The sequence below is a fragment of the Euleptes europaea genome, chromosome 1, assembly GCF_029931775.1.
Source record: "Euleptes europaea isolate rEulEur1 chromosome 1, rEulEur1.hap1, whole genome shotgun sequence".
Lineage (NCBI taxonomy): Eukaryota > Metazoa > Chordata > Lepidosauria > Squamata > Sphaerodactylidae > Euleptes > Euleptes europaea.
Genome location: NC_079312.1, coordinates 178,853,843 through 178,878,889, shown reverse-complemented (window position 1 = coordinate 178,878,889; position 25,047 = coordinate 178,853,843). Strand labels below are relative to the sequence as shown.

Sequence of the window (25,047 nt, the reverse complement as noted above, 5' to 3'; positions counted from 1 at the left end):
CCCTAGACATTTTAAGTCCTAGATTTGGGTTGTTTATGGAAATAGTGATTCTGAGCGTCTAATGTGTGTGGTACACTTAATGTATACTCTGAGGGTCCTACAAAGATCCAGTTTATGCCAATCCTTCTCTTTTGGGTGGCTGGGGTTGGGGCAAAAGGATGGCAGATGAATTTCCTGTTTTCGGTGGAATGTGGAGTTCACTTTTGGGATGAAGGTGGGGTCGGGGCGAAGGACCACTTTGTCTTTGTGAAACACACACAATCCCTTGCATACAGAAAGCGCCCCTAGCTCGGAGACCCTCCTAGCGGAAGTAACAGCCGTTAGGAAAACAGTCTTCACCCTTAGCATTTTTAGCAGGATCTCCCAAATGGGCTCGAATGGTGGGCGTGTCAACGCTGATAGGACTACATTAAGGCGCCACGTAGGGAAACGATGGATGGGAGGGGTGGTGGTCTGGATCACTCCCTTCAGAAAGGTCTGTATGTGAGGATGTCTCGAGGGTGTGAAGCCTTCAATAGATGGAACAACAGTGGATATGGCCGCCACCTGTCTACGCAAGGTGGCCGCCCTGAGACCTTGTTCCGCACCGTCGTGTAGAAATTCCAGAATCCTGGAGACATCTGTTGTCAAGGGATCAGCCTTCTTTCACCTGCACCAGAGAAGGAATGTTTTCCACGAGAAGTCATATATTCTTCTAGTTGATGGCTTTCTGGACTCAAAAGTGCGACTGGGTAGGGTGGGGTGGGGTTGGTGGGGGGGAAGAAACCGCCGCTGCGTAGAAGGCGCGATCGGGTGGGGTGGGGGTTAGAAGGCGGGACAGTCCGCCCATCAGCTGGCCGGCGGGAGCTCACTGGGAGAGGGCCTGGCAGGCGAATTACCGTATTGCCCGAGTATAAGCCGAGGTGAGTTTTTTAAGCCAAAAATCATGGCTAAAAAACTTGGCTTATACTCGAGTATATACGGTACTATAAATGCTGAACATAAAAAATTGAGTATGAACTTGTTCATTGGCCACTGATATGACGGGGTTGGTTTTATGGTTGATTGTGGGTGGGGGGATAGTAGCGTGGAGTAGCATGGGGAAGGGGCCATGGCTCAGTGGCAGAGCATCTGCTTGGCAGGCAGAAGGTCCCAGGTTCCATCCCCGGCATCTCCAGTTAAAGGGACTAGGCTAGTAGGTGATGTGAAAGACCTCTGCCTGAGACCCTGGAGAGCCGCTGCCGGTCTGAGTGGACAATACTGACTTTGATGGACCAAAGGTCTGATTCAGTATAAGGCAGCTTTGTGTGTACATGTGTGTGTTCTTTGCAAGTGGGGCTTGAAAGAGAGAGTAAGGGTACTTTCACACATGCCAAATGATGCACTTTCAATCCACTTTCAATTCACTTTAATAATGATTGTTTGAGTGGATTTTGTCGTTTTCACGCAGTAAAATCCAGCTGCAACGTGCACTGAAAGTAGATTGAAAGTGCATTATTTGGCATGTGTGAAAAGTGCCCAAGCGTAGAAGTGGCTTCTGGTTCTCAAAGCTGGAGAACTATTGATGTTGTGGCTCACTTGTGTTTCAAGTAAAGCAAGAAATGCATTGGCGTTCACACTTGGAAAGATCTTGGTATAATATTGCTGGTTTGTTTCAGGAAAGCCGAGCTTTCACAGTTGAAGACTGTTGACAGGGGACAATGTCTGGTTCCTTTTTGTCTTATTGTTAGGGTTAGGCTTTTATTTATGGGCTTGGGCATAAATGTACACAGATTCAAGATAAAAGCTTTAAAAAGATTAAGAAACATACCGTTGTTTTGGAGCTGTTCTGGAATAACCTGTCCTCCCAATTTTCAATTGAAAGTTAAAAAGGGCTTCCACCCTTGTAAATGTGGATCGAACTTTAATCTGAGCTTCATTATTTTTGGGTTAAATTCAAATCCAGTGGCACCGTACAGACCAACAAGATTTTTTGGGGTATGGGATATCTGGCGAAAGGAGCATTGACTCTCAAAAGCTCACATATCCCCAAACATCTTGTTGGTCTCCCTTTAGTTAATTTAGTTAGTTCTGCATACCCGTGGACCCCCCAAAGTATATTGAAACAGCTGCATTAATTGCTGGTGGTCTGGGCATGGAGTAATGTTCACTGGGGGTGGGGGGAGGTAGTTGTGGATTTTCTGCCTTGTGCAGGGGGTTGGACCAGATGACCCTGATGGTCCCTTCCAACTCCATGATTCTATGATTTTATGCCAAGGCTGATAAAGCATCAAGAAACCTGGTGGAAAAGCTGGAAGAAATCAGCTCTTGTCCATTCAGGTCTCCGTGTTGTTTAAGTTCTTTCCAAAGATCCACGACGGTTGTTCCTAGCAGTTGGTGACGCTTGTTTCTCACACTTCTTGCTCTGCATAGGCGAAGGGCAGCTCTTTCGTCCTTCGTGCACAACCAAGGTGGTTTTCTAGTGGAAGACCCACTAGCTTCCTGTGCACATGGTGGTGGCAATAGCAACCGTGACAATAATTCCACATCCCAGTAAAAGACACCCTGGTAGTGGCACCGTAGTAATAATTTGTTATTCCTGTGATGGAGCATGCCATTTTCATTAACTGCCAGGATTTAAGCTTGTGGTCGCCGAGGGCTACGATATTCGTGGACACTCTATTTTCAGTACATTTTAAATTAATCAATCAGTTTGAAATATTGATATCCCGCCTTATCTCCTCAGACTCAAGGCAGCTAACAAAGCAACAAGATTTTCAGGGACACAAAAACAGCACAGCCGTCCATCAACAAGGTAAAAAACAAAAAAACAATGCACTGGTTAAAAGCCCCACCAAATGTCTGCTTCTGTCTGTGTCGTGTTCTTGTCTGCCCCTGCCCTCCACATCAAGTGGCTAGATCCAACCACAGGAGTATGTTTCCGTTATCGATGCATGTACGTAGTGGTTTTTCTAGACTTTCCAGTCTTTGCTTTGAGGTTCAGGACATGGCAGGTCTTTCCCACACTGCCTGTTAAGTTACCAAATGGTCCTGCTGCTGGTGGCACCATTTGACGTTACTACTACGCATGACGAAGTGGCCAAGCACATATTGAAGACACTGAGCAGAAACATAGCACTGGACATAAAAACATAGAGCTGGAAGGGACCTCAAGGGATATCCAGTCCAACCCCCTACACAACGCAGGAAATTCACAACTACCTTTCCCCCTCCCCCACCCTCCCCCAGTGATCCCTGATCTATGCCCAGAGGAAGGCAAAAAACCCTGGCCAATCTGGCCTGGAGGGAATTTCCTTCCTGATCCCAAAGTGGCGATTGGCATTACCCTGGGCGCATAAGAAAGGGCCACAAAAACCGAGCACTGACTCATCCCTTCCTGCCCTTCCTCTTCTGATCTGCCGAAGTTCACAGAATCAGCCTTGCTGTCAGACGGCCATCTAGCCTCTGCTTAAAAGTCTCCAAAGGAGAGCCCACCGCCTCCTGAGGAAGCCTGTTCCACTGAAGAACTGCTCAGTTAACTGAAAAAAAAACCACACCCCCAAACTGGACTACTCTAACTGTTGCGAGGACTGGAAGATAGGTATTGCAAACTAGTTGCTGTCCTACAGACCAGCGAATTTCCTGCTTCAGTTTGCTTGTTTGCAGAATTTATGGATCTCCTACAAGCACTGCGTTCCAAAAGCGATCTCCAAACAATATAAGAGAATCTACTCCCATCACAGAAGACAAAGTGCTGGCAAAGGCCCGAGGGGCCACCATGCAGTATCAACAGCAGTCTATACCAGGGGTGTCAAAAATGAGGCCCATGGGCTGGATCTGCCCTCTTGAAAGCTCTGAGGCAGCCCCCCCCTTGATCCGGGCTGGCGAGGCATGACCCACCATGACCTAGTGACATTTATGTCATATCCTATTCTCGTATCAAATGAGTTCGACACCCCTGGTCTATACCATTACAGGGCAACTCTGATTATTTTACTCTTACGAGAGCACACAGTAATTTTGAGGGTTTGCACCTAGGGCAGCGTAGGTGATCCTGTTGCTATACTGTCCAGCCATAGCCTAACAATCTCCCTGTTTGGGGCTCAGGACGTCATGTTTCCATGACAACGGTGAGGTTTCCTGGAATATCTTAGTCTCAGACTAGGCAAGGCACTTTGGCGTGAGTCACAGTTGTGTTCCACCACATGTGCCGTTCCACAGTGTGGCAAATAGCGCCCCACAGGGCCATTTCAGGTCAGGAAATGGACACAGTGGGAAGGTTGAAGTCCTGTATCCCCTTCCACCACAGTCCTAATCTGAATTGGGTCCCATCGCACTTGGGAATGTGGTTTCACATCGTGGTGTGGTAGTTAAGAGCAGTGGTTTGGAGTGGTTTGGAGCGGTGGCGAACCAGGTTCTATTCCTCACTCCTCCACATGAGTGGTGGAGGCTAATCTGGTGAACCGGGTTGGTTTCCGCACTCCTCCACATGAAGCCAGCTGGGTGACCTTGGGCTAGTCTCAGTTCTCTCTGAACTCTCTCAGCCCCACCGACCTCACAGGGTGTCTGTTGTGGGGAGGGGAAGGGAAGGTGATTGTAAGCCAGTTTGATTCTTCTTTAAGTGGTAGAGAAAGTCGGCATATAAAAACCAACTCTTCTTCCTCCTCCTCCTCCTCCTCCCCCCTCCCCGCACGTCACATCTGAGTCATTCAGAGTTAGGTCAGGGGAGCCCAAACCTAATTCCCAAAGTCTCAGTTATTTCCCTTAATCTCCGCACATAAAGCAGGTCACATGCTCAATGTGGTTTCTGTACTGGCCCAGTTCAATTTGGTTTGGGTGTGGATTCCTTTATCATGAGTTGACCAGCCCAGGCTTCAGAGCCTCTGTGGGGCTTGCGGGCCTATTAGGATGGCGTGTCCCCTACAGAGGCCTGGGGCAGGGAACGGAATAATCCTGCCCCTCCTCAGGATGTTTATTCAATTTTTCCAATGGAAAAATTGGGAAACTTTGGAGAGCTCTGACTATATTTTCTCTTTCAGAACGAATAAAATGCTTTTCAGGACAAGGTTTTTCTCACGGAAAGTGTATAACATAAAAATGTGTGAGGGCTTCCCATTTTTCCAATGGAAAAATTGAATAAACATCCTGAGGATGTTTTCCAATGGAAAAATTGGGAAATTTTGGAAAGCACTAAAAAAAACCCTGGTTTTTTCCCCTTTTGGGATGAGCGAAATGAAAAATAAGGTATTACTAAGAATGTGTAGTGTGAAAATTTTTGTGTAAGACCATATACAGCATTAGAGAGTTCCTATGTACAAGGTTTACTTTCAAGAATGTTTTTTGTTTAAATGTAAATAATGTTGTCAACAATTATTACGCTATAATGTGTTTGTTTATAATGCACTATTAAAGAGTATAGTGTTTAACTTAATATCAAAGTATGCTGGTAGCCTGTTGTAACTGTCAGCACAATCCTATTCAGAGTTACAACAAGTCTAAGCCCATTGAAATGAATGGGTTTAGACTGGAGTGACTGTTTTTGGGACTGCACCATGTATGAGAGTGTTTCTGCCCAAATAATACTTACTTTGTTTGCTACAGAGGATGTTTGCTATCCATAATGTTTATTTTTGGCTACCAGTGTGGTGTAGTGGCTAAGAGCGGTGGACTCTAATCTGGAGAACTGGGTTCGATTCCCCACGTTTCCGCCCTGCAGGGTGACCTTGGGCCAGTCACAGTTCTCTCAGAACTGTTTCAGCCCCACCTAAAAGGTGTCTGTTGAGGGTAGGAGAAGGCAATTGTAACCCATTTTGAAGGCAGTGAAAAAGGGGGGTATAAAAATCAACTCTTCTTCAATCCAAAACCAAACAGGTGAATTCAGAACCTGATTTTTTAAAAATTGGCATTAATATTGCCAATTTTGTGGTTTTATCCCCCCACCTCCAGCTTACAGATCAGTGAAACGTGTGTATTCTCTCATGCAATTCTCAGGAATAATCAGATAAAAATGTTAATTACAGCTCTTGGAAGTGCTAAGGAGGCCTAATAATATTGTATTGGCAACTGCATCTGTTCATTTTTAATTTTATGACACAGTTTTTAGAAATGGAAATATTTCCACTGAAAAATAAAGCTGTGGGAAATGTTTAGCCCTGCATCTTTGGTGCCGTGGGTGAACGCCAGCAAACGACCTGACGTTCCCCAAAGCAAAGAGCCAATCCTAGCTTTCCTCCACCTCCTCGGAGCAGGAGGGTGCCTCAAAAAAAGTCCAGGAGTGCAGAAAGCACTCGGAAACAGCTGCGTCCATCATCGGAGGAAGCTCGGCTAGGAGTCTTGCAATATGTGATCTGTCGCGCCCTCCCTTCGACGGCAGCCATTTTGTGCTGGCGCCTGCTACCCAGTTTCAAAAATCTCAAATTACCCACAGGCTGGGGGAATCTCACGGTTGCCTTTTGTCTCTGGATATGCTGTTGATCAGTTCCATAAAGCTGGCCTGATGGTCCTATTCTCACTTGAAACATCTGGTTGTCACGTTGGCTCCATGTATATGCAAGGGGAAAATGAAACACATAGATGACAGAGGTTTGTGTACTCGAGGCGTTTTGTTTCTAGGTTACTTCTTGATTTGCTCGGTTCTGTTGGAGTGATTCTCTCGTCTTTTTGCAAAGGGTCTTTATTCTCTCAGATCTTTATAAAGTTTTAACTAGATTGGAATATAGCAATTTGGAGAGGAAGGCAGTTGCAAACTACAAACCACCTCTGCTCTCCTCTTGCCTGGAACGCACCATGAATGGAGTGAGCATGAGTTGGTGACAATTCGACAGAACCACCTTCTTCTTCTTGATTAGTGTGTTTATCAGAAAGATTAGGATTATTGTACCAAACGATATTGTGACTGTAGCGAACGTTGTAACTAGAGTATTATAGGAAATGCAATGAAACTCTGACGCAATAATTGATTCGGAACGGCAAGGATGCAAACTAGAGGTTTTCCATCCCCCTTAGAATCTGTTGCTGGTTTCAGAAATGAGGTAGTCATGATATGGCTACCTCCAGGCACTTAGAAAGAAGAAGAGTTGGTTTTTATATGCCGGCTTTCTCTTCCAATTGAGGAAGGATAAAACCGGTTTACAATCACTTTCCCTTCCCCTCCCCACAAGAGACACCCTGTGAGGTAGATGGGGCGGAGAGAGTTCGGAGAGAACTATGACTAGCCCAAAGTCACCCAGCTGGCTTCATGTATAGGAGTGGGGAAACAAATCCAGTTCACCAAATTAGCTTCCTCCGCTCATGTGGAGAAGTGGGGAATCAAACCCAGTTCTCCAGATCACAGTCCAGCACTCTTAACCACTGTACCACGCTGGCTCTCTCATGGAACACAATTGAAGAAGAGTTAGTTTTTAATTGCCAGCATACAATCTCCTTTCCTTCCCCTCCCCACAACAGACACCCTGTGAAGTAGGTGGGGCTGAGAGAACTCTAAGAGAGCTATGACTAGCCCAAGGTCACCCAGCAGGCTTCATGGGGAGGAGAGGGGAAACCAACCTGGTTCACCAGATTAGTGTTTGCCGCTCATGTGGAGTAGTGGGGAATCGAACCCTGTTCCCCAGATTGGAGTCCACCACTCCTAACCACCTCTCTTAACCACAACACCACGCTGGCTCTCAGGAAAGGATGACTGAAACCACTTGCTGGAGTAAACCAGAGTGCGGCGTTTGGAAAAAGAGATGGTGAACGTAGTCTGTTTCTCTGAGAAGTAAAACATGGAAATTCTTGGTTCAAAATCGATGAGGCGTCTACTTGTTCCCCTGAATTTGGGCAAATGTGCGGGAGAATGGGGAGCAGACTCTCCCCCTCTCTTCGTCCTGTCCTTGTGTGTTCAGGTGCCTAAGAGCTCTGGCAGCAGAACTGAGAAATCCGATCTAGAGGAGTGAGTGACCTTTTGGGTGTTTGGAGGATACGGCTAATGAAAACCATTGTAGAAACAAGTGAGATAATTTGTTATATTTCCTTTGTCGGGAGCCCAGTGTGTAAACTTCTCAAAAGGAGTCTGCGGTATGGATATAGGAAAGATGGCGGGTCGGATCTCGTGTCAGTTCTTTTTTGTCCTCTGACCCCCCCCCCCCAATTCAGTTAAGTTTATGTTTAGAGGAATTGTCTTCTTTTGTTCATTTTTTAAAGAGAATTTATTAAGAGATAATGAGAATATAACAATAAAAGAAAATGGAAATATAACATTACTAAAATACTGATAATACAAATTCTTGAAAAGAAACAAAAACTGTGCTGCTAATATAACTAAAATGCCCATAACAGTGAACCAAGCAATACTCGGTTTATCTAAAATCCGCACGATTATTACATCACTCTCTCTCTGCGATTTACACATTGGAGTGTTTTTTCCATCCTTGAAATTGATAAATTCCCGCAAGCATCCAGTTCTTCCGTATTTTTGTCATTATTATAATACGTCAACATAAGTAAAGCATAGGTTTGTTTAACCTTATCAGGCCAATTATTTAAATCAGGGAATTTATTGCTTTTATGACGATCCCGTCGGGCAGGGGTCCCTAACGTGGAGTCCCAAGTCACCATGGCGGCCGATGACTCATTTCTCGGAGCTAGCCAAGTGTTTTTAGGAAGTGAGGCTTTTGCCCAGCAAGGCTTTTGATTGGCCATTGGAGATTTGAACACATGAAGCTGCCTTCTACTGAATCAGACCCTTGGTTCATCAAAGTCGGTATTGTCTACTCAGACCAGCAGCGGCTCCCTAGGGACACAGGCAGAGGGTCTTTCACATCACCTACTCGCCTAGTCCCTTTAACTGGAGATGCCAGGGATTGAACCTGTGACCTTCTGCATGCCAAGCAGAAGCGCTATGGCCCCTCCCCAAATTTGATTGGCTGTGCAGATTTTTTTTTATGTTGCTTTGGCAGCAGCTGCCACTGCAGCACAAGGACAGTGTGACTGAAAGTAAGCTGTAGCAGCCATTTTGTGACTGACCCTTCCTCCTGCGGCAATCATTTGTGGCACCCATTTTGTAGATGTGCCACACTGCATCAGAATTTCAAAGGTATACGCATGCTCAATAAGGTTGGGGACTCCTGCCATGGGTTTTTAAGGTAAGAGATGAACGTGTGGCCTTTGCCTTCCTCTGGCTAGCAAACCCAGGACTTCCTTGGTGGTCTCCCATCCAAGTTCTACTCAGGACCGACCCTGCTTAACTTCCGAGATCTAAAGAGATCAGGCTAGCCAGGGACGTCCAGGTTGGGGCATTGTGATCTGTCGGTGTCTCATGACAAGCCAAGTTCTCCATTACTGACCCATGGAGCCTGTCTGTTTTAAAGCTGCCCGAGTGGATCGGATGTAGGCCGTGGGCTTTGCAGGCAAGACTGAAGATTCTCGGCTTCATCGGGAGCAAGGGCAAGTGGGGAGCTGGCATGTGCTGGCAAAAATGGTGGGATGGATTTGAAGATGCACAAAGAAAGAGGGTACAAGCTACTCAGTTGCAGACTTCAAATCTAACAATGGTCGTTTATGCATGGGAGTTTTACCTGAGGTTTGTTGCTTGCTGGACCCACACTTTCCTGTTGCATATCTATGCACCAGCAGCCTCCAAGGTCAAAACAAGAAGCATTAGAGTCCCCGCCCCTTGAAATGCTGCTTTGTAATTGGCTGCTGTGCTTACTGTGAGAGAACAACCCCCCCCCCCGTGGAAACCCAAGTGCCGTGAAAAAAAGCATTTTTTAAAGCATTCTAAAAAACTGAGCTCTCTAAAAGAACTCCGAAAGAACTCAGAGGAAGCAGGAGGTATTTGCATGCCCACCCCTTGACAATATGCTTTGTAATTGGCTGTAGTGCTTTCTGTGAGAGAGATGTCACTCCCCCAAGCTTTTGGGTTCCGTGCTTTGCCTTATTCGTGATTATTTCACCCGGGATGATTGCAGCAGAGATCAAAGAATCGGGTTGATAGAGGAATGAGAAGTCCCGGGATTTATGAGGGCTGGCCGAGAGGTCTCTCTAGTGGATGGAAAACTCATGCATAACTCCAAGGAACAACTGAGACAGACCAGGGGCGAACATGGGTGAAAGAACCCATGCATAAACGACCAGTGTTGCTACAATTAAGTTCCACCTTGGGGCTAAGCTAGAGTATCCTACAGGAGAGGGATGTGCAGTCCCCTTGCTCTGGCAGCTTGGAGAGAGTGGTTTTGTTTAAACACGTGGCCTTCATGGCAGGTTTCCCGAGAGTCTTGCAAAACACACTTGAGAACAAACCCCCCATTCTCTTCCACGCCACTGCAAACATACAACCTTTTTAAAGCGTAGGGTAATGCATGATGATTCATCGGAGAGAAGAGGCAGGAAAGCGAATGTTGTGTATGAAGACATTAGTTGGGGTTCAAATTGTCGATAGACCCAGGGCCGAGAACGATAAAGGGAAGGCAGAAATGCTTTCAAGTGGTGCAGAATCAAAGAGCTGCGCGTTCATTGCCATGGCCTTTGTGCAGTCCCTCATGCGTACCTGCACAGAGGACCACTCGATGGACAACAGCTAACAGGTAAGCAACGTTGTTTTTTGCCTTATTTACCTGAAAGGAAAGTTAGCTTTCCCCCCCAATTGTGCTATCAAGCAAAAGAGGAGTCTCTTTACAGTTATGTCTATTGTACAATAATTAAAAATCCCTTTCTGTGTAACCTTTTTACTTGAGACCAAGACATTCAGGGTTATCAGCATGGTGTAGTGGTTAAGCACGGTGGACTCTAATCTGGAGAACCGGGTTTGATTCCCCACTCCTCCACATGAGTGGCGGAGTCTAATCTGGAGAACCGGGCTGGTTTCCACGCTCCTCCGCATGAAGCCAGCTGGGTGACCCTGGGCCAGTCACAGTTCTCTCCGAACTCTCTCAGCCCCACCTACCTCACAAGGTGTCTGTTGTGGGGAAGGGAAGGCGATTATAAGCCGCTTTGAGACTCCTGAAAGGTAGAGAAGAGCAGGGTGTAAAAACCAACTCTTCTAAAATGGTATGTAGTCTCAATGTAATCCGGTTTAAATTTTTGCAATCTGTAGGGTTTTCTGAAGCGACTGATGACCGGACAAGAGTTTGGATTTTAAATTGGAAGTTTTGTTAGGCCATTTATGCAGGGTTGATTCTGCTCTTCGCTCAATGCTGATTTTTAAAAATCTGACCTTTAATACGACTGTACACGGTCCCGATGCAAGAGGAGAAAGTCAAACAAATTCCACCACCCCACTCCTTTGTTCCTTTGTTTGCTTAGCCATTAGCAATAGTTGTTTGCATAGCTAAGCTGCGGCTGGGATTCTGCATGCTTCCTTCAGTGAATGCTTCGATGCGGGGGCAGAGCAAATACAAAAGGTCACATTAAAAGGGCTCTTAAGAAATGCGAAGCAGGTGATGTCTGGAATGAGGGTTGTGCGAAGAAATCAAAAAAATATGCGGGGCACTTCAGCCTGGAATGTGCTGCTAATTACCAAGCATAAACGGCCTTAGAGAATTTGGTTCGCCTTCCATTCTCTGTGGATGTATATCTGCTGAGACCCAAACTGGCAGCCACTAGAGATTAGGGAAAAACGAGTTGTGTGAACCATTGGGCATAAAAGAACAGCAAAGAGATGGGGGCGCTGGACTTTCTCTCTGCCTGCCCTCTCAGTTTGTCTCCCAGTGCCGGGGAAAGGACAAAAAACTCTCTTTTCCCAGCTGCCCCTACTCGGAGCGGCTTTCTTTTCATCCGCCTGGCTTCTGCTATGTACCTTTGTACGTTAACGTGCAGTTTGTGTTGGAGTATGCAAAAGTGGGCAATTAAAAGTGCGTAGACACAGCCTGCTTCCTGGGATAATTACCAAGCTAACTTCAGGAGCAAAAAAAAAATTGAGAGCAATGAACAAATACCGGCATAAGGTCACTGCGGTGGTTAATTCGGTGTTGTAAGTCGTGTTGCAGAAGATGTGTGCCATCGTTTTAAAGCACTTGAATCGTTTCAATTTTAAAGCACTTCAGAATACCTAGAACAGTGAAGCCTGTTCCTCCAAAGATTAGAGAGGGAACCCAGCTGGGCAAAACTGCCCTACAAGGTTAACTCCTCTTTAGTTGGTGTGACCGGCATGCCAGGGATGTCAGACCTACAAGCCTTTTTTAAAATCTCTCTAGGGCCTTAGCACCATCTTGTGCTACAATCGTGAATTGCAGCTTTTTGAGATTTCTCTCAATTTCCCTTTCTCTGCTGCGACTAACCAACCAGCCGCTGTTTCCTTGGTGTATATCAGGGGTGTCAAACTCAATTGTTTAGAGGGCCGGATATGACCTAAATGTCACTTGGTCTGGCCGGGCCATGCCTCGCCAGACCAGATTGAGAGTGGAGGGGGGTGACTGCCTTGGCTGGCTTGCGGGCCGGATAAGAGTTCTCAAGGGGCCGGATCCGGCCCTTGGGCCTTATGTTTGACACCCCTGGTTTATATAGTTATGATGGGCGTGCTGTTCTTCCTCTGTCTCTCCTCACTTAGATGTAGAACTCTCCAAAAAAATACTCAGAGCCTATTCACCAGCATCTGGACCCCAGTTCCTGTCCGCACCTTTTATTCATCCCCTTTTCGAACACAGGTGTTCCACCAGTGGGCACTCCCTGTCACCACCCACCTGGCCAATGGGGGCAGGGGAATGGGTGAGAAACTCCATGGGATCCGACCCGCTGACATCACTCCCCATGCGCCCAGAAGTGACATCAATGTGACAACTGGGGATGGAATAGCATTTGGGCAAAACTTTGGTTAAACCATAGAATTTTGCCCAAATGCAAGAGTGTCCCCAAGATCTCCCAGTGACACACTGAAGTTACTTCTGGGCTCAATGGAATATGGTGCCATTATGTCGCCAGCAGGCACTCCCCCCCACACATACACCAATGGTCAGGCCGTGTATGGCAACTAAGGATGCCAGGTCCCTCTTCACCACCAGCGGGAGGTTTTTTGGGTGGAGTTTGAGGAGGGCGGGGTTTGGGGAGAGGAGAGACTTCAATGCCATAGAGTCCCATTGCCAAAGCGGCCATTTTCTCCAGGGGAATTGATCTCTCTTGGCTGGAGATCAGTTGTAATAGCAGGAGATCTTCAGCTACTACCTGGAGGTTTAAATAACCCACAGTGCAATTGGCTCACTTGATATCAAAATAAAAGAGAAAAATAACTATTGTATTTCATTTATCATATATTTTCTTAGACTTGCATTGAGTCTCAAACAAAAATGAATTTCAATCTTTTTCTTCATAAGAATAAATATCCCAAGAAAAATAGAAAATAGTTGATAAGATCTCAACTTATATAAATACAAAGGATTGTTCCCCAGTACAAAAATGAAATCACAAGCAAGAGCAACTAGAAGGTGCGAGTTTTACAAGTCCGGGGAATGAACGTAGTGAAGTCAACTGTAAATCAAACACACACACACACGGGCTGGAGATAGCAAGAACATGTCATCGATTTTGTCCACGTTTCAAATTTAAACTTTCATCAGCTTGCCCATAATATTTAGTCTTCCAAAGAAGTTAGTTGCAGCATATAGTTGCACAAAGCTACATGGCGAGCCGCTCCTTGTCAGTCTTGTTAATGTCGTAAGTACAATGCATTTGTGAACGAGCTGCACCTTGTTAATCTTACAACCGGGATGCATATAGAATCCTCTCTGCGGGGTTTGGGGAGAGGAGAGACTTCAATTCCATAGAGTCCAATTGCCAAAGCGGCCATTTTCTCCAGGGGAATTGATCTCTTTTGGCTGGAGATCAGTTGTAATAGCAGGAGATCTCCAGCTACTACCTGGAGGTTAAACAATAAAAACGTATGCTGAATAACCACAGTTAAATCAATCAACAGCACCAGCTCACAATACACATTCAACAGTAGTTCAGTATAAAAAATTCTCCATTGTAATATGAAGCAGAACTCTCTTGTATTAAAGAAACTATACGGTATAACATAAATTATAAAGGTTACCTCACCATAAATCTCCGTGTAGAACAATATAGGGTACAATCGCCCTTGTTTAATACAAACTCAAAAAAAAGTCCTACAGAGACACGTGAATCATAGAAAGTCCAAGAGTCCAACGTTGCAATAGTTCAAGTTCCAATAATTCAATGATTCAAACAAAGAAATTTCATTCATAAATTCAAAACGCCACCTCCGGATTTGTGTACGTTTCGCCAGAAATGCTTCTTCAGTTGGTAATCCTTCTTTAAAATGGGTCCATAGACCTCTTCAAGCTTGGTTATTCAAAGTTTGGTTTGTCAAAGAATAATGTTATAAAGATCTTAAGGTGCCTCTGCGGCTGTTCTTTCCTTCAGAGCTTCTCCTATAGTAAATTACCTTAAGGTTCTACACGGAGATTTATGGTGATGTAACCTTTATAATTTATGTTATACCGTATAGTTTCTTTAATACAAGAGAGTTCTGCTTCATATTACAATGGAGAATTTTTTATACTGAACTACTGTTGAATGTGTATTGTGAGCTGGTGCTGTTGATTGATTTAACTACCTGGAGGTTGGCAACCCTAATGGCAAACCCTAATTTTCAACTCGGACTTATAAGTGAAACAAAAACTGATTAATTTTGTTTCACTTTCAGTGAACACAGAGCAGAGTTTCTTTTCTCCGACTGAGGAAATTGGACGTGTTTGCATAAGATCTGTTCGCTTTTAAGTGCTTTTGGATACTATGAGTCAGTCATAGCAATATGTAAAAGGGGAGGGGAGTACAGTGCAGTGTCATGGTGCAGTCACTGAAGGAAGAAAGCTGGTAGCTGTAAATGTTGTGGGCAGGAGTGTGCTAACAGTATTACTAAAATGAAGAAGCAGTAAGCATATGGACTGCCCAGTAGGAGTCCAAGAAGGCTGCCTAGGGAGGTGGTGGGCTGGACAAACACTTGTCAGGGATGCTCTAGACTGATCCTGCATTGATCAGGGGGTTGGACTAGATGGCCTCTATGGCCCCTTCCAACTTTATGATTCTACGATTCAGATATGATTCACATGTCCCCTGATCACTGAACAATGTTATATCTAGACCAGGGGTGTCAAACATGAGGCCCACGGGTCGGATCCAGCCCCTTGAGAGCTCTTACCTGGCCCGAGAGCTAGCCGAGGCAGCCACACACCCCCACTCTCCATCTGGGCTGGCGAGGCCTGACCTGGCCTGACCAAGTGACATTTCTGTCATATCCGGCCCTCATAACAATTGAGTTTGACACCCCTGATCTAGACGATCTAACAGGGAAAATGATTATGTGGCATCTCGGAGTTTTTAAAGAGTTATATGTATTTACATTTTAACTTGATGTTGGTTTTATGAATTTACATATTCACTGGATTTTAATGGTATACGTTTTATGTTATTAGTCACCCTGAGCCCCATGCAGCAGGGGAGGGGATGGGATAGAAATCAAGTAAAATTATATGATTTGGTATATAGGAAACGAATACAACAAGCTGGTAGAGTAGCATCGCCTGCAAAACGGCTACTTCAGGAATCCTGGGTAAGTAAACAAATATATTAAAGATCACAATAGGCTAGCATGTATATGATTTTGGGAGCTGTTAACACACTTCTGGATTATTTATTTAAAACCTTTGCATCCCACTTTTCTGCTTGTGGCTTATAATAATTTTTTTTATGTATGTTTCTGGGGCTTGACTGGGGAGGGCCCAGGGCCCCCTCCCGGCCCCCTTTTTGGTCAGGGCGTGCCCTGCTGTACGGCTAGTTATGAGGCATGAAGAAGGCCCGAGGCAGTGTGAATAAAACCATGTAGTTTATCAAACAAATACCATAGCAATTAATCAAATAAGGGAACAGTTATGAAACTAAAAAATTAATGCCGGGCATGTTACAGAGGAGGAAATTACATGTTACAACGAGGAAATTGAAATTGTTCAAGACTTTCTATTCCTTGGCTCCATCATCAACCAAAAGGGGGGCTGCAGAAGGAGGTTGAGGCTGGGAAGGGCAGCCGTGAAGGAGCTAGAAAAGATTCTGAAGTGTAAGGATGTGTCCCTGGCAACCAAGATCAAGTTAATTCACGCCATCATATTCCCTATTACTACATACAGGTGTGAAAGCTGGACAATGAAGAAAGCTGATAGGAAGAAAGTAGATTCCTTCGAAATGTAGTGTTGGAGGAGAATGTTATGGATACCGTGGACTGCCAAAAAAATATGTCAGTGGGTTCTAGATCAAATCAAGCCTGAACTCTCCCTAGAAGCTAAAATGAGTATACTGAGGCTATCATACTTTGGTTACATTATGAGAAAATGAGTCGCTGGAAAAGACAACCATGCTAGGAAAAGTAGAAGGCAGCAAGAAAAGAGGAAGACCCAACAAGAGATGGATTGACTGTATAAAGGAAGCCATTTTCTCCAGGGGAGCCGATCTCTGCTGCCTGGAGATCAGATTTAGTAGTGGGAGATCTCCAGCCACCACCTGGAGGTTGGCAACCCTTCCTCAGCTGCAGGGCTAGGCTCATGGCATAGAGCTTGACTGAAATGGTCGCCTGCAGAATATGCCCCTTGGTTGGCACTTGTGAGCTCTTAAATCCCCCCTTCCATCTTCAGAGCAGTTTAAAAACAATTTCATGTGTTGGGTTTTTTTCCTGTGTACGAAATAAGATAAAGTTGGGTGTGCCGCAAGCACTCTGTCGTTCTCTTCTTATTTAGAGCACTTACTAGTTGTTTCTCCACAAATCCCGTAAATACATAAACATGCATGTGCCTCTTTAAAACCCCAAAAAAGCAGATTGCTAGTTTGATTCATGACAGATTGAGGAAGGCTCATGGGCTGTTGCAGCATTTGCTCTCCTGCTGCGTACGTTTGTTGAGCGAGTTGTGATCCTGGGTGTCAGGCTGACACCACAGGTGAGGAACCTACTTTGGCTGTTCCTGATGGTACATCTGCCTTCGCTTTTAGCTGCACTTCTAGGCAAGGTAGAGCTGCACGGAATGATTGCTTCAGCGCGGACGACATGAGTTATCCTGGGGAAAGCTCGATCCCTTCAGGGTAACTAGGTTGTGGCCGTTTATGCTTGGTAATTAGCAGTGCGTTCCAGGCTGAAGTGCCCCGCATGGTTTTTTTTAGTTCTTCATGCTGAACCATCATTCTAGAAGTCAATGCGAAGCTGGCGCATGCCTGCTTCGTATTTCTTAGGAGCCCCTTTAACGCAACCTTTTGTATTTGCTCTTCCCCCTCCTCAAAGCATCCACTCAAGCAAGCATAAAGAATCACAGCCACGGGGTTAGCTATGCAAACGACGATTGCTAATGGCTATGCAAATGAAGGAGAAGGCAAGTGGGGGTGGAATTTATTTGACTTTCTCCTCTTGCATTGGGACTGGGGATTGTGAATAGTCATTTTAAAGGTCGGATTTAAAAAATCAGCATTGAGCAAGGAGCAGATTCAACCCTGCATAAATGGTCTGTATCATCCCACAGAATGGTAAAAGAGGGTTTTAACCAACTGGGGTGAAGAACGTTGGGCAAAATGTCACCTGTGAGGGATTTTTGTAAAATGTGGGTGTAGCTTCTTCTTTCAGGCACTGTTGAATCAGTGAGGAACCCTCTGGCATGGCATATTTAGGTGGAACCGGTCTAATAGGTGAACATTTATTTGTAGGCACGCTTCCTCCGCTGTCACTCTTGTGCTAGTCATTCTTCGTCTGTTGTGTATATTAGCCGAGGTTGATCCTACAGCAGGGATGTTCCATGGGGGACCCACAGTCTGGAGGCTTTCCTCAAAAATCCTGACGCGTTTATGAAACATTTGAGAACAACAGTGTTAATTTTAAAAACAGCGACCAAAAAAATGATGCACTTTCTAGGCACTGTGGATTTTAACAGAAGTTTGGAAAAAAGCGTGGTGTAGTGGTTAAGTGCGGTGGTTTGGAACGGTGGACTCTGATCTAGAGAACGGGGTTCGATTCCTTACTCCTCCACATGAGCGGCAGATGCTAATCTGGTGAACCGGGTTTGAGTCCCCACTCCTCCACACGAAGCCAGCTGGGTGACCTTGGGCTAGTCACAGCTCTCTTAGAGCTCTCTCAGCCTCACCTACCTCACAGGGTGTCTGTTGTGGGGAGGGGAAGGGGATTGTAAGCCGATTTGATTCTCCCTTAAGTGGTAGAGAAAGTCGGCATATAAAAACTCTACTTCAAATACTTTAAGCCTTAGGGTTGTTGTTGTTTTGTACCTTTCAGGGATCATTCAAGCACAGCTGCTGAAACCGTACTAAATATGGGAACCCCCCTTTGTTCGGCGAAACCAAATTTCTCTGTTTCTTACAGATGCTATTACTAGAGCTTCAGTTGTGCTGATGTAATCCTGGGTCATGGTTAGCTCAGATGAGAAGGGCGGCAGAGATCATGCAGTTTCCATTCCCAAACGGTTGTTAACACTGACGCTCTTCAGTGGTTGCAAAGGGGTAGCTACGCTTGTCTCCTTGAATGTGCCACTGCACATATATAGAGGATGGTACCAAGTTGTTTCCTGTTGCCCCAGAAGGTCGGACCAGAACCAACAGGTTGAAATTAAATCAGAAAGAGTTTCCGTCTAGACTTTAGGAAGAACTTTCTAACAGAGCGGTTCCTCAGTGGAACAGGCTTCCCTGGGAGGTGGCTGGCTCTTCTTCCTTGGAGGTTTTTAAGCAGAGGCTAGATGGCCATCTGTCAGCAATGCTGATTCTATGACCTTAAGCAGATGATGAGAGGGAGGGCATCTTGGCCATCTTCTGGGCATGGAGTAGGGGTCACTGGAGGTGTGGGGGGAAGGTAGTTGTGAGATTCCTGGACTAGATGACCCTGGTGGTCCCTTCCAACTCTATGATTGTATGACTTTGGCCTGCAGTGAGCCCATTTGGGGAAGGAAGAAAGCTGGAAATGCTATATTCCTGTCACGCGTGTGCGATCTCGCTAGTTCTCCTAACCCTGTAAGGCTGTTCTGCAGTGTTGGGAATTCTTTTCAAGGATGTGGACTCAGTTGCAAGAGTGTGGCTTGCCTCAAGGTCGAGTAGGGTTGCCAGGTCCCTCTTTGCCACTGGCGGGAGGTTTTTGGGGATGGAGCCTGAGGAGGCTGGAGTTTGGGGAGAGACTTTAATGCCATAGAGTCCAATTGCCAAAGTGGCCATTTTCTCCAGCAGAATTAACCTCTTATCGGCTGGAGATCAGTTGTACAAGCAGGAGATCGGCACCTAGTATCTGGAGGTTGGCAACCCTAAGGATGAGTTAGGATTGAGTCCAGTGGCACCAGTTAAAGACCAACAAGATCTCCATGGTATAAGCTTTCTTGAGTCAAAGCTTGGATTCTTAAAAGCTGATACCCTGGAAATCTCATTGGTCTTTAAGAAGAAGAGGAGTTGGTTTTTATACCTTGATTTTTTCTACCGTCTCAAACCGGCTTACAATCACCTTCCCTTCCTCTCCCCACAACAGTCACCTTGTGAGGTAGGTGAGGCTGAGAGAGTTTGGAGGGAATCGTGACTAGCCCAAGGTCACCCTGCTTCATGTGGAGCAGTGGGGAATCAATCCCGGTTCTCCAGATTAGAGTCCACCACTCTTAACCACTATGCCATGCTAGCTGATGGGCTCGAAGCTTGCTCTTCTACTGCAAAAAGGCAGATCCTCAAACGGTGTCTAGTGCTCTTTAGAGCAGCTATCTGATGCAACCACTTGGTTGCATGAATGGGGAATTACCATAGTCTGAAGACCGTTGCTATTTTGGAGTGGTGGTGGTTGGGGGAACCCCTATTGCATCACCTGCCAAGCATATCCACTATAAATAGAGCATGGCAGATGATGATGATGAAGAAAAACAGTTAGGCAGATCATGAGAGGGAGGGCATCTTGGCCATCTTCTGAGAGTGTCACTAGCCCAAGGTCACCCAGCTGGCTTCATGTGTAGGAGCGGGGAAACCAACCCTGTTCTCCAGAGTAGCCTCCGCTGCTCATGTGGAGGAGTGGGGAATCAAACCCGGTTCTCCAGATCAGACTCCACTGCTCCAAACCATCTCTCTTAACCAGTACACCACGCTGGCTCTCAAGATACCGGAAGCATGGGTTCAAGGCCCGGAAAGGGCAGAACATTTAATCTGGAGCTCAATTTGTCCCAGAGAGCTTTCCTTCTCTATTGCTGTGACTTCACTGTGCAGCCAGCCCAGGATTCCCTGCCTGGCCCATGCAGCAAGTGACCTAGTTAAATGCCAGCTGGAACCAGAAACCTCCTTCCTGATCTTATTCCTCATCCCGCTCCTGCCAAAGTGACCTTCACTTGGTCAAGCCTTCCATGGGGGGTGGGGGAGGTCAGGCAGAATTTCAGAAGAGCCGCGCAAAATCCTGGAGGCCAAGTCTCCGGGCACGGCTAATGCGGGCCTTTAATTGGTCTCTATCCGCCCTCAGGCCAGCGGCTTTTACGGTTGGGCTGAGGTTAATGCGGAATTCAGATTATGAGTTAGCTTGGCTTCCTGTGGGTTTTTTTTCCTGCGTGGGGTAGCTCCCTTGGCTGCCTCGCGGGCCAGATAAGAACTTTCAAGGGGCCGGATCCAGCCCCCGGGCCATATGTTTGACATCTCTGCTTTAGAGCCTCTGAATATGATATGAAGTTACTACTATAGAACTCCGTGTTTTTGTTTTTAGGTCAGAAATATCATGCAACATTCATTAGGCGCAATCCTAAATTCTTTATACTCTGCCTTCCTTTTGAGATGTTGACTCTTCCCTTATTTTATTTTATTTTATTTTATTTTATTTTATGATATTTATAATCCACCTTTCTCATTTCTCCATTTCCTCATAATACCGTTGTTTCTGGTTTAATGCAGATTTATGCAGATCAAATTGGCCCAGGCTAGCCTGATAGTTCCGAACCTGCAGCTGCTAAGCAGGGTCAGCCCTGGTTAGTAGTTGGGTGGTGGACCAACAAGTCCTGGGTTGCTATGCAGAGGCAGGCAGTGCCAAACCCCCTCTTTTAGCCTCTTGCCTTGACCTGGATGACCCAGGCTATCCCGCTGTCACTAGATCTCAGAACCTAATCAGAGTTGGCCTTGCTTAGTATGTAGTTGGGAGACCACCAGGGAAGTTCAGGGTTGCTCTGCAGAGGCAGGCAATGGCAAATCACTTCTGTTTGTCTCTTGCCTTGAAAACCCTATGGGGTTACCATAAGTCGACTGTTACATGGCATTACTTTCCACCACCAACCTAGGATAAGTATGCATATTCCAATGATAGGGGCATTTCCTGTTTTAGGAACGTGACAAATCTCCCAGGGATGCATTGTGAAATCTTCTGCTAACTTTCAAATAGGCCTATAATAACTGATCCGCTTGCCATTAACAGCCCATTCCTGAGCCTCAAGGACAAAAGTCCTTAGGAGGCCAGGAAGGGGCTGTGCCGGCGTTCGTGTCCCCTGCGCTGGTGCCTGTGCCACTTACGCCATGCAGGGTGGCTTGGACGTCGGTGGGGGGACCCGGACGCCATTCTCCCGGCCACCCAGGGACGCTGGCTGGGCCTTTTGCTGGCGTCCCACCAGCGCAAAGGCCTGTGCTGGCGTGCCGGGGGGCGGAGCTGCCAGTAGGCAGCTTCCTGACCCCTTTTGCCCCAGGTACGCCGCCGGAGACAACAGCGTTGCTGCACCATTTAAAAAATAAAAAGCCTATGAAAGACTTTTTGAAGCCTTTCGGCGGCCGGGAAACAGCTTTGGAGGCCCCGGCAAAGGCTTGGGAATGGGCTGTAAAACTGCCCTTCCTACCAGCCCAGGATTGCATACCTGGCTCTTGCTTACAGCCAGCGTGGTGTAGTGGTTAAGAGCAGTGGTTTGGAGCGGTGGAGTCTGATCTGGAGAACCATTGACTATTTACAGTTTTGCCTGTTCCATCAAGATTGGGTGCATCGCAGTCCTTTTGCGATGATACCGTTGCTGCAACCGTTCCGGTATCCCAAATGCCAAGTGGTATTGAAAATGTGTTTCTGTAAATTATCGAATTAAATGTCATGAAGGAGGAAGTGTGGTTAAATGTTAGGAGATACGGCAGAGGCTGCACTGTTCTGTAGAGAGAGACCAGGCTGGCCCCAGGCATTTTAACAAATGAACATAAAAACGACGGTGATAGGTGCCAGAATTCGGCGACTTACATTGCCTCAAGCCCCCCTGGCATGATAATAGCGAGGAATATTTTTCAAGCACGTAATGGAATACGTGAAATCCCAAACCAAAAGCCAGGTAGTACCTTTTATTATCATCCTATCCCTGGTGGTTCTTTTTCCCAATGAGGATTCCTTCCTTTCTTTTGCTTCTTGTTCCCAGCATGCTTAGGGCTCAACCTGATGGTGGCCCTTGCCCATTGAAGCCTGCGAAACATAGGATGATGGCCAAGGATCCTGGCCTGCAAGCTTGCTTGCTTGCTTGCTTGCTTGCTTGCTTGCTTGCTTGCTTGCTTGCTTCCTTCCTTCCTTCCTTCCTTCCTGTTTTTTAGCATCCAGCTTGCACGCTATGAGAGAGCCAGCGTGGTGTAGTGGTTTGGAGCAGTGGACTCTGATCTGGAGAACCGGGTTTGATTCCCCACTCCTCCACATGAGTGGCGGAGGCTGATCTGGAGAACTGGGTTTGATTTCCCACTCCTCCACATGAGCTGCGGAGGCTTATCTGTGACCTGGATTTTCCCCCCCACTCCTCCACATGAAGCCAGCTGGGTGACCTTGGGCTAGTCACACTCTCTCAGCCTCACCTACCTCACAGGGTGTCGGTTGTGGGGAGGGGAAGGGAAGGTGATTGTAAGCCAGTTTGATTCTTCCTGAATGAAGTGGTGGAGAAAGTCGGCATATTTAAACCAGCTCTTCTTCTATGTTGTGTTGATTGGCCTTAATAAAGACTATTACATGGCTTTCATGTTTGGATTTTGGTGTGGACCAACATGGCAACTTTTTTGTCTGCTCTGGGAATTCCGGATCCGTTTACAGTTACTATTAGAAGCCAAGAGCTACAGAACACCTTTTCTCCTGTCACACAATAATCAATGCGGTAGGCAAAAGCAAATATGCTTGCTTGGGAAATCTGCGTTTACAGCACAAAAATAAACTACATTGTTAAAATGAATAGCGTCAGAGCCTTACATTTTGACGAACGGTGATATCCTTAGACTTCCTCATTCTGGCTGGAGACAGTGTTAAATTTCAGAAAATTGACTGTGATGAATGCACAACCACTATAAAGTCCTGTGTTCACACTATAATCATTCCCACTTGTATATACACAAGAAGAGACTTGCTGGATCAGACCAGGATTCCAACTGCTGCAGCTGGATGCCTGCGGAAAATCTACAAGTAGGGCGAAGATGAGTGTCCTTCCCACAGTCAGTCTCCAGCCTGTGTTTAGCTTCTGAATGTAAAGGTTCTGTTTATCTGTCAGTGCAAATAGCCACTGATAAACTTGTCCCCTGTTGTTAATTTGTCTAAATCACATGAGACAGCGTGGTGTAGTGGTTATGAGTGGTGGTTTGGAGCGGTGGACTCTGATCTGGAGAAACGGGTTTGAAGAAGAAGAAGAGTTGGTTTTTATATGCCGACTTTCTCTACCACTTAAGAAAGAATCAAACCGGCTTACAATCCCCTTCCCCTCCCCACAACAGACACCCTGTGAGGTAAGTGGGGCTGGGAGAACTCCAAGAAAGCTGTGACTAGCCCAAGGTCACCCAGCTGGTTTCTTGTGGAGGAGTGGGGAGTCAAACCCAGTTCTCCAGATCAGACTCCACCACTCCAAACCACTGCTCTTAACCACTACACCCCAGTCCTCCACCTGAGCGGTGGATGCTAATCTGGTGAACCTGGTTGGTTTCCCCACTCCTCCGCATGAGGCCAGCTGGGTTACCTTGGGCTAGTCACACTCTTTCAGCCTCACCTACTTCACAGGGTGTCTGTTGTGGGGAAGGGAAGGGGATTGTAAGCTGGTTTGATTCTTCCTTAAATGGTAGAGAAAGTCAGCATATAAAAACCAACTCTTCTTCTTCTCTGAACGTAAAGGTTCTATTTATCTGTCAGTGCAAATAGCCATTGATAGACTCGTCCCTGATTGTTGATTTGTCTAAACTTTTTTTTAAAGCAACCAAAACTAGTGGTAATCTCTGCATTGTGCAGTAGCAAACTCTGTTAATTATTAAATTTGTTGGTTCTGAAGAAACTGGAGTTGCATGCTTGGAAATAAAACTATCCAACCACTTTTAGGATTGGACAAGTTCCTTGTCGGGCATGTGTGCGGATAATAATGTAGTGATTCTGTTGCTTTCATACCACAGGGACACAGTTTGTTCTGAGAAGGGGCTTAAGCATGCTTTCTGTTCTGTTTATTTTCTTATATCTAGCCTTTTAAAAGACGTAAGGTTTAATAAACATATTTATTTTAGCATCTTTAGTCTGCAACAAGATACAAAAAAAAAGGAAACAAATTGTTAAGTTCGTAGATACGACGGAGTTAGCTTAAGCGCTTCAGGATGTGTCTACGTGTTAGTTTTGCACATACGTATAGAAATCGAGTTCGGTTGCTTGTTCAAAACTGTCATTATTGCAAGCGCAGCTGATCAAGCGCATAGATCAAGCGCACCGGGATGCTGGTAATTTGGCCTTTGCCAGATCCTGCCCCTTTGTCACCATTACGATGTAACAGTCTGGAATCTGTAACATCTCTCCTGGTCTTTGTACCTTCTGCATTGAATTGTGCACTTTGTGAAATGGCCTTCCGCACATCATTTCAGTGGAAGCGGCAGGGGAACACGTAACGTGGCGGGTTTTCTTCTTTGTGGAACGAAACGAAAGCTGCTTTAATTTAAACGTTTGGTTTCACCGGGCCCTTTTGCTGCCTTCGGGGACTTCTTGAGAGGTGGGGAAAAGAGAAAGTCCTGTATACAAAATCATGTATTGTTTGAATCTGTCCACAGCAAACGCTTCATAGTCGGGTTGCTTCTCTGAGGCAAATGTTTTGCCAATCAACCATGAATGAACTGCGTTGGAGCCTCTATGATACAGAGCATTCCACTAGAACGACAGCTCTGCTGGATTAT

General features: G+C 46.0%; 1 protein-coding gene across 1 annotated transcript in view; it reads left to right on the top strand.

The window, feature by feature from the left end:
* MECP2 (methyl-CpG binding protein 2) overlaps positions 1-25,047 on the top strand; it is an 87,079-nt gene that overhangs the window by 45,079 nt on the left and 16,953 nt on the right. The window contains 1 exon segment of the mRNA XM_056856168.1: positions 2,705-2,773. Coding sequence (XP_056712146.1) covers positions 2,705-2,773 — 69 coding nt within the window.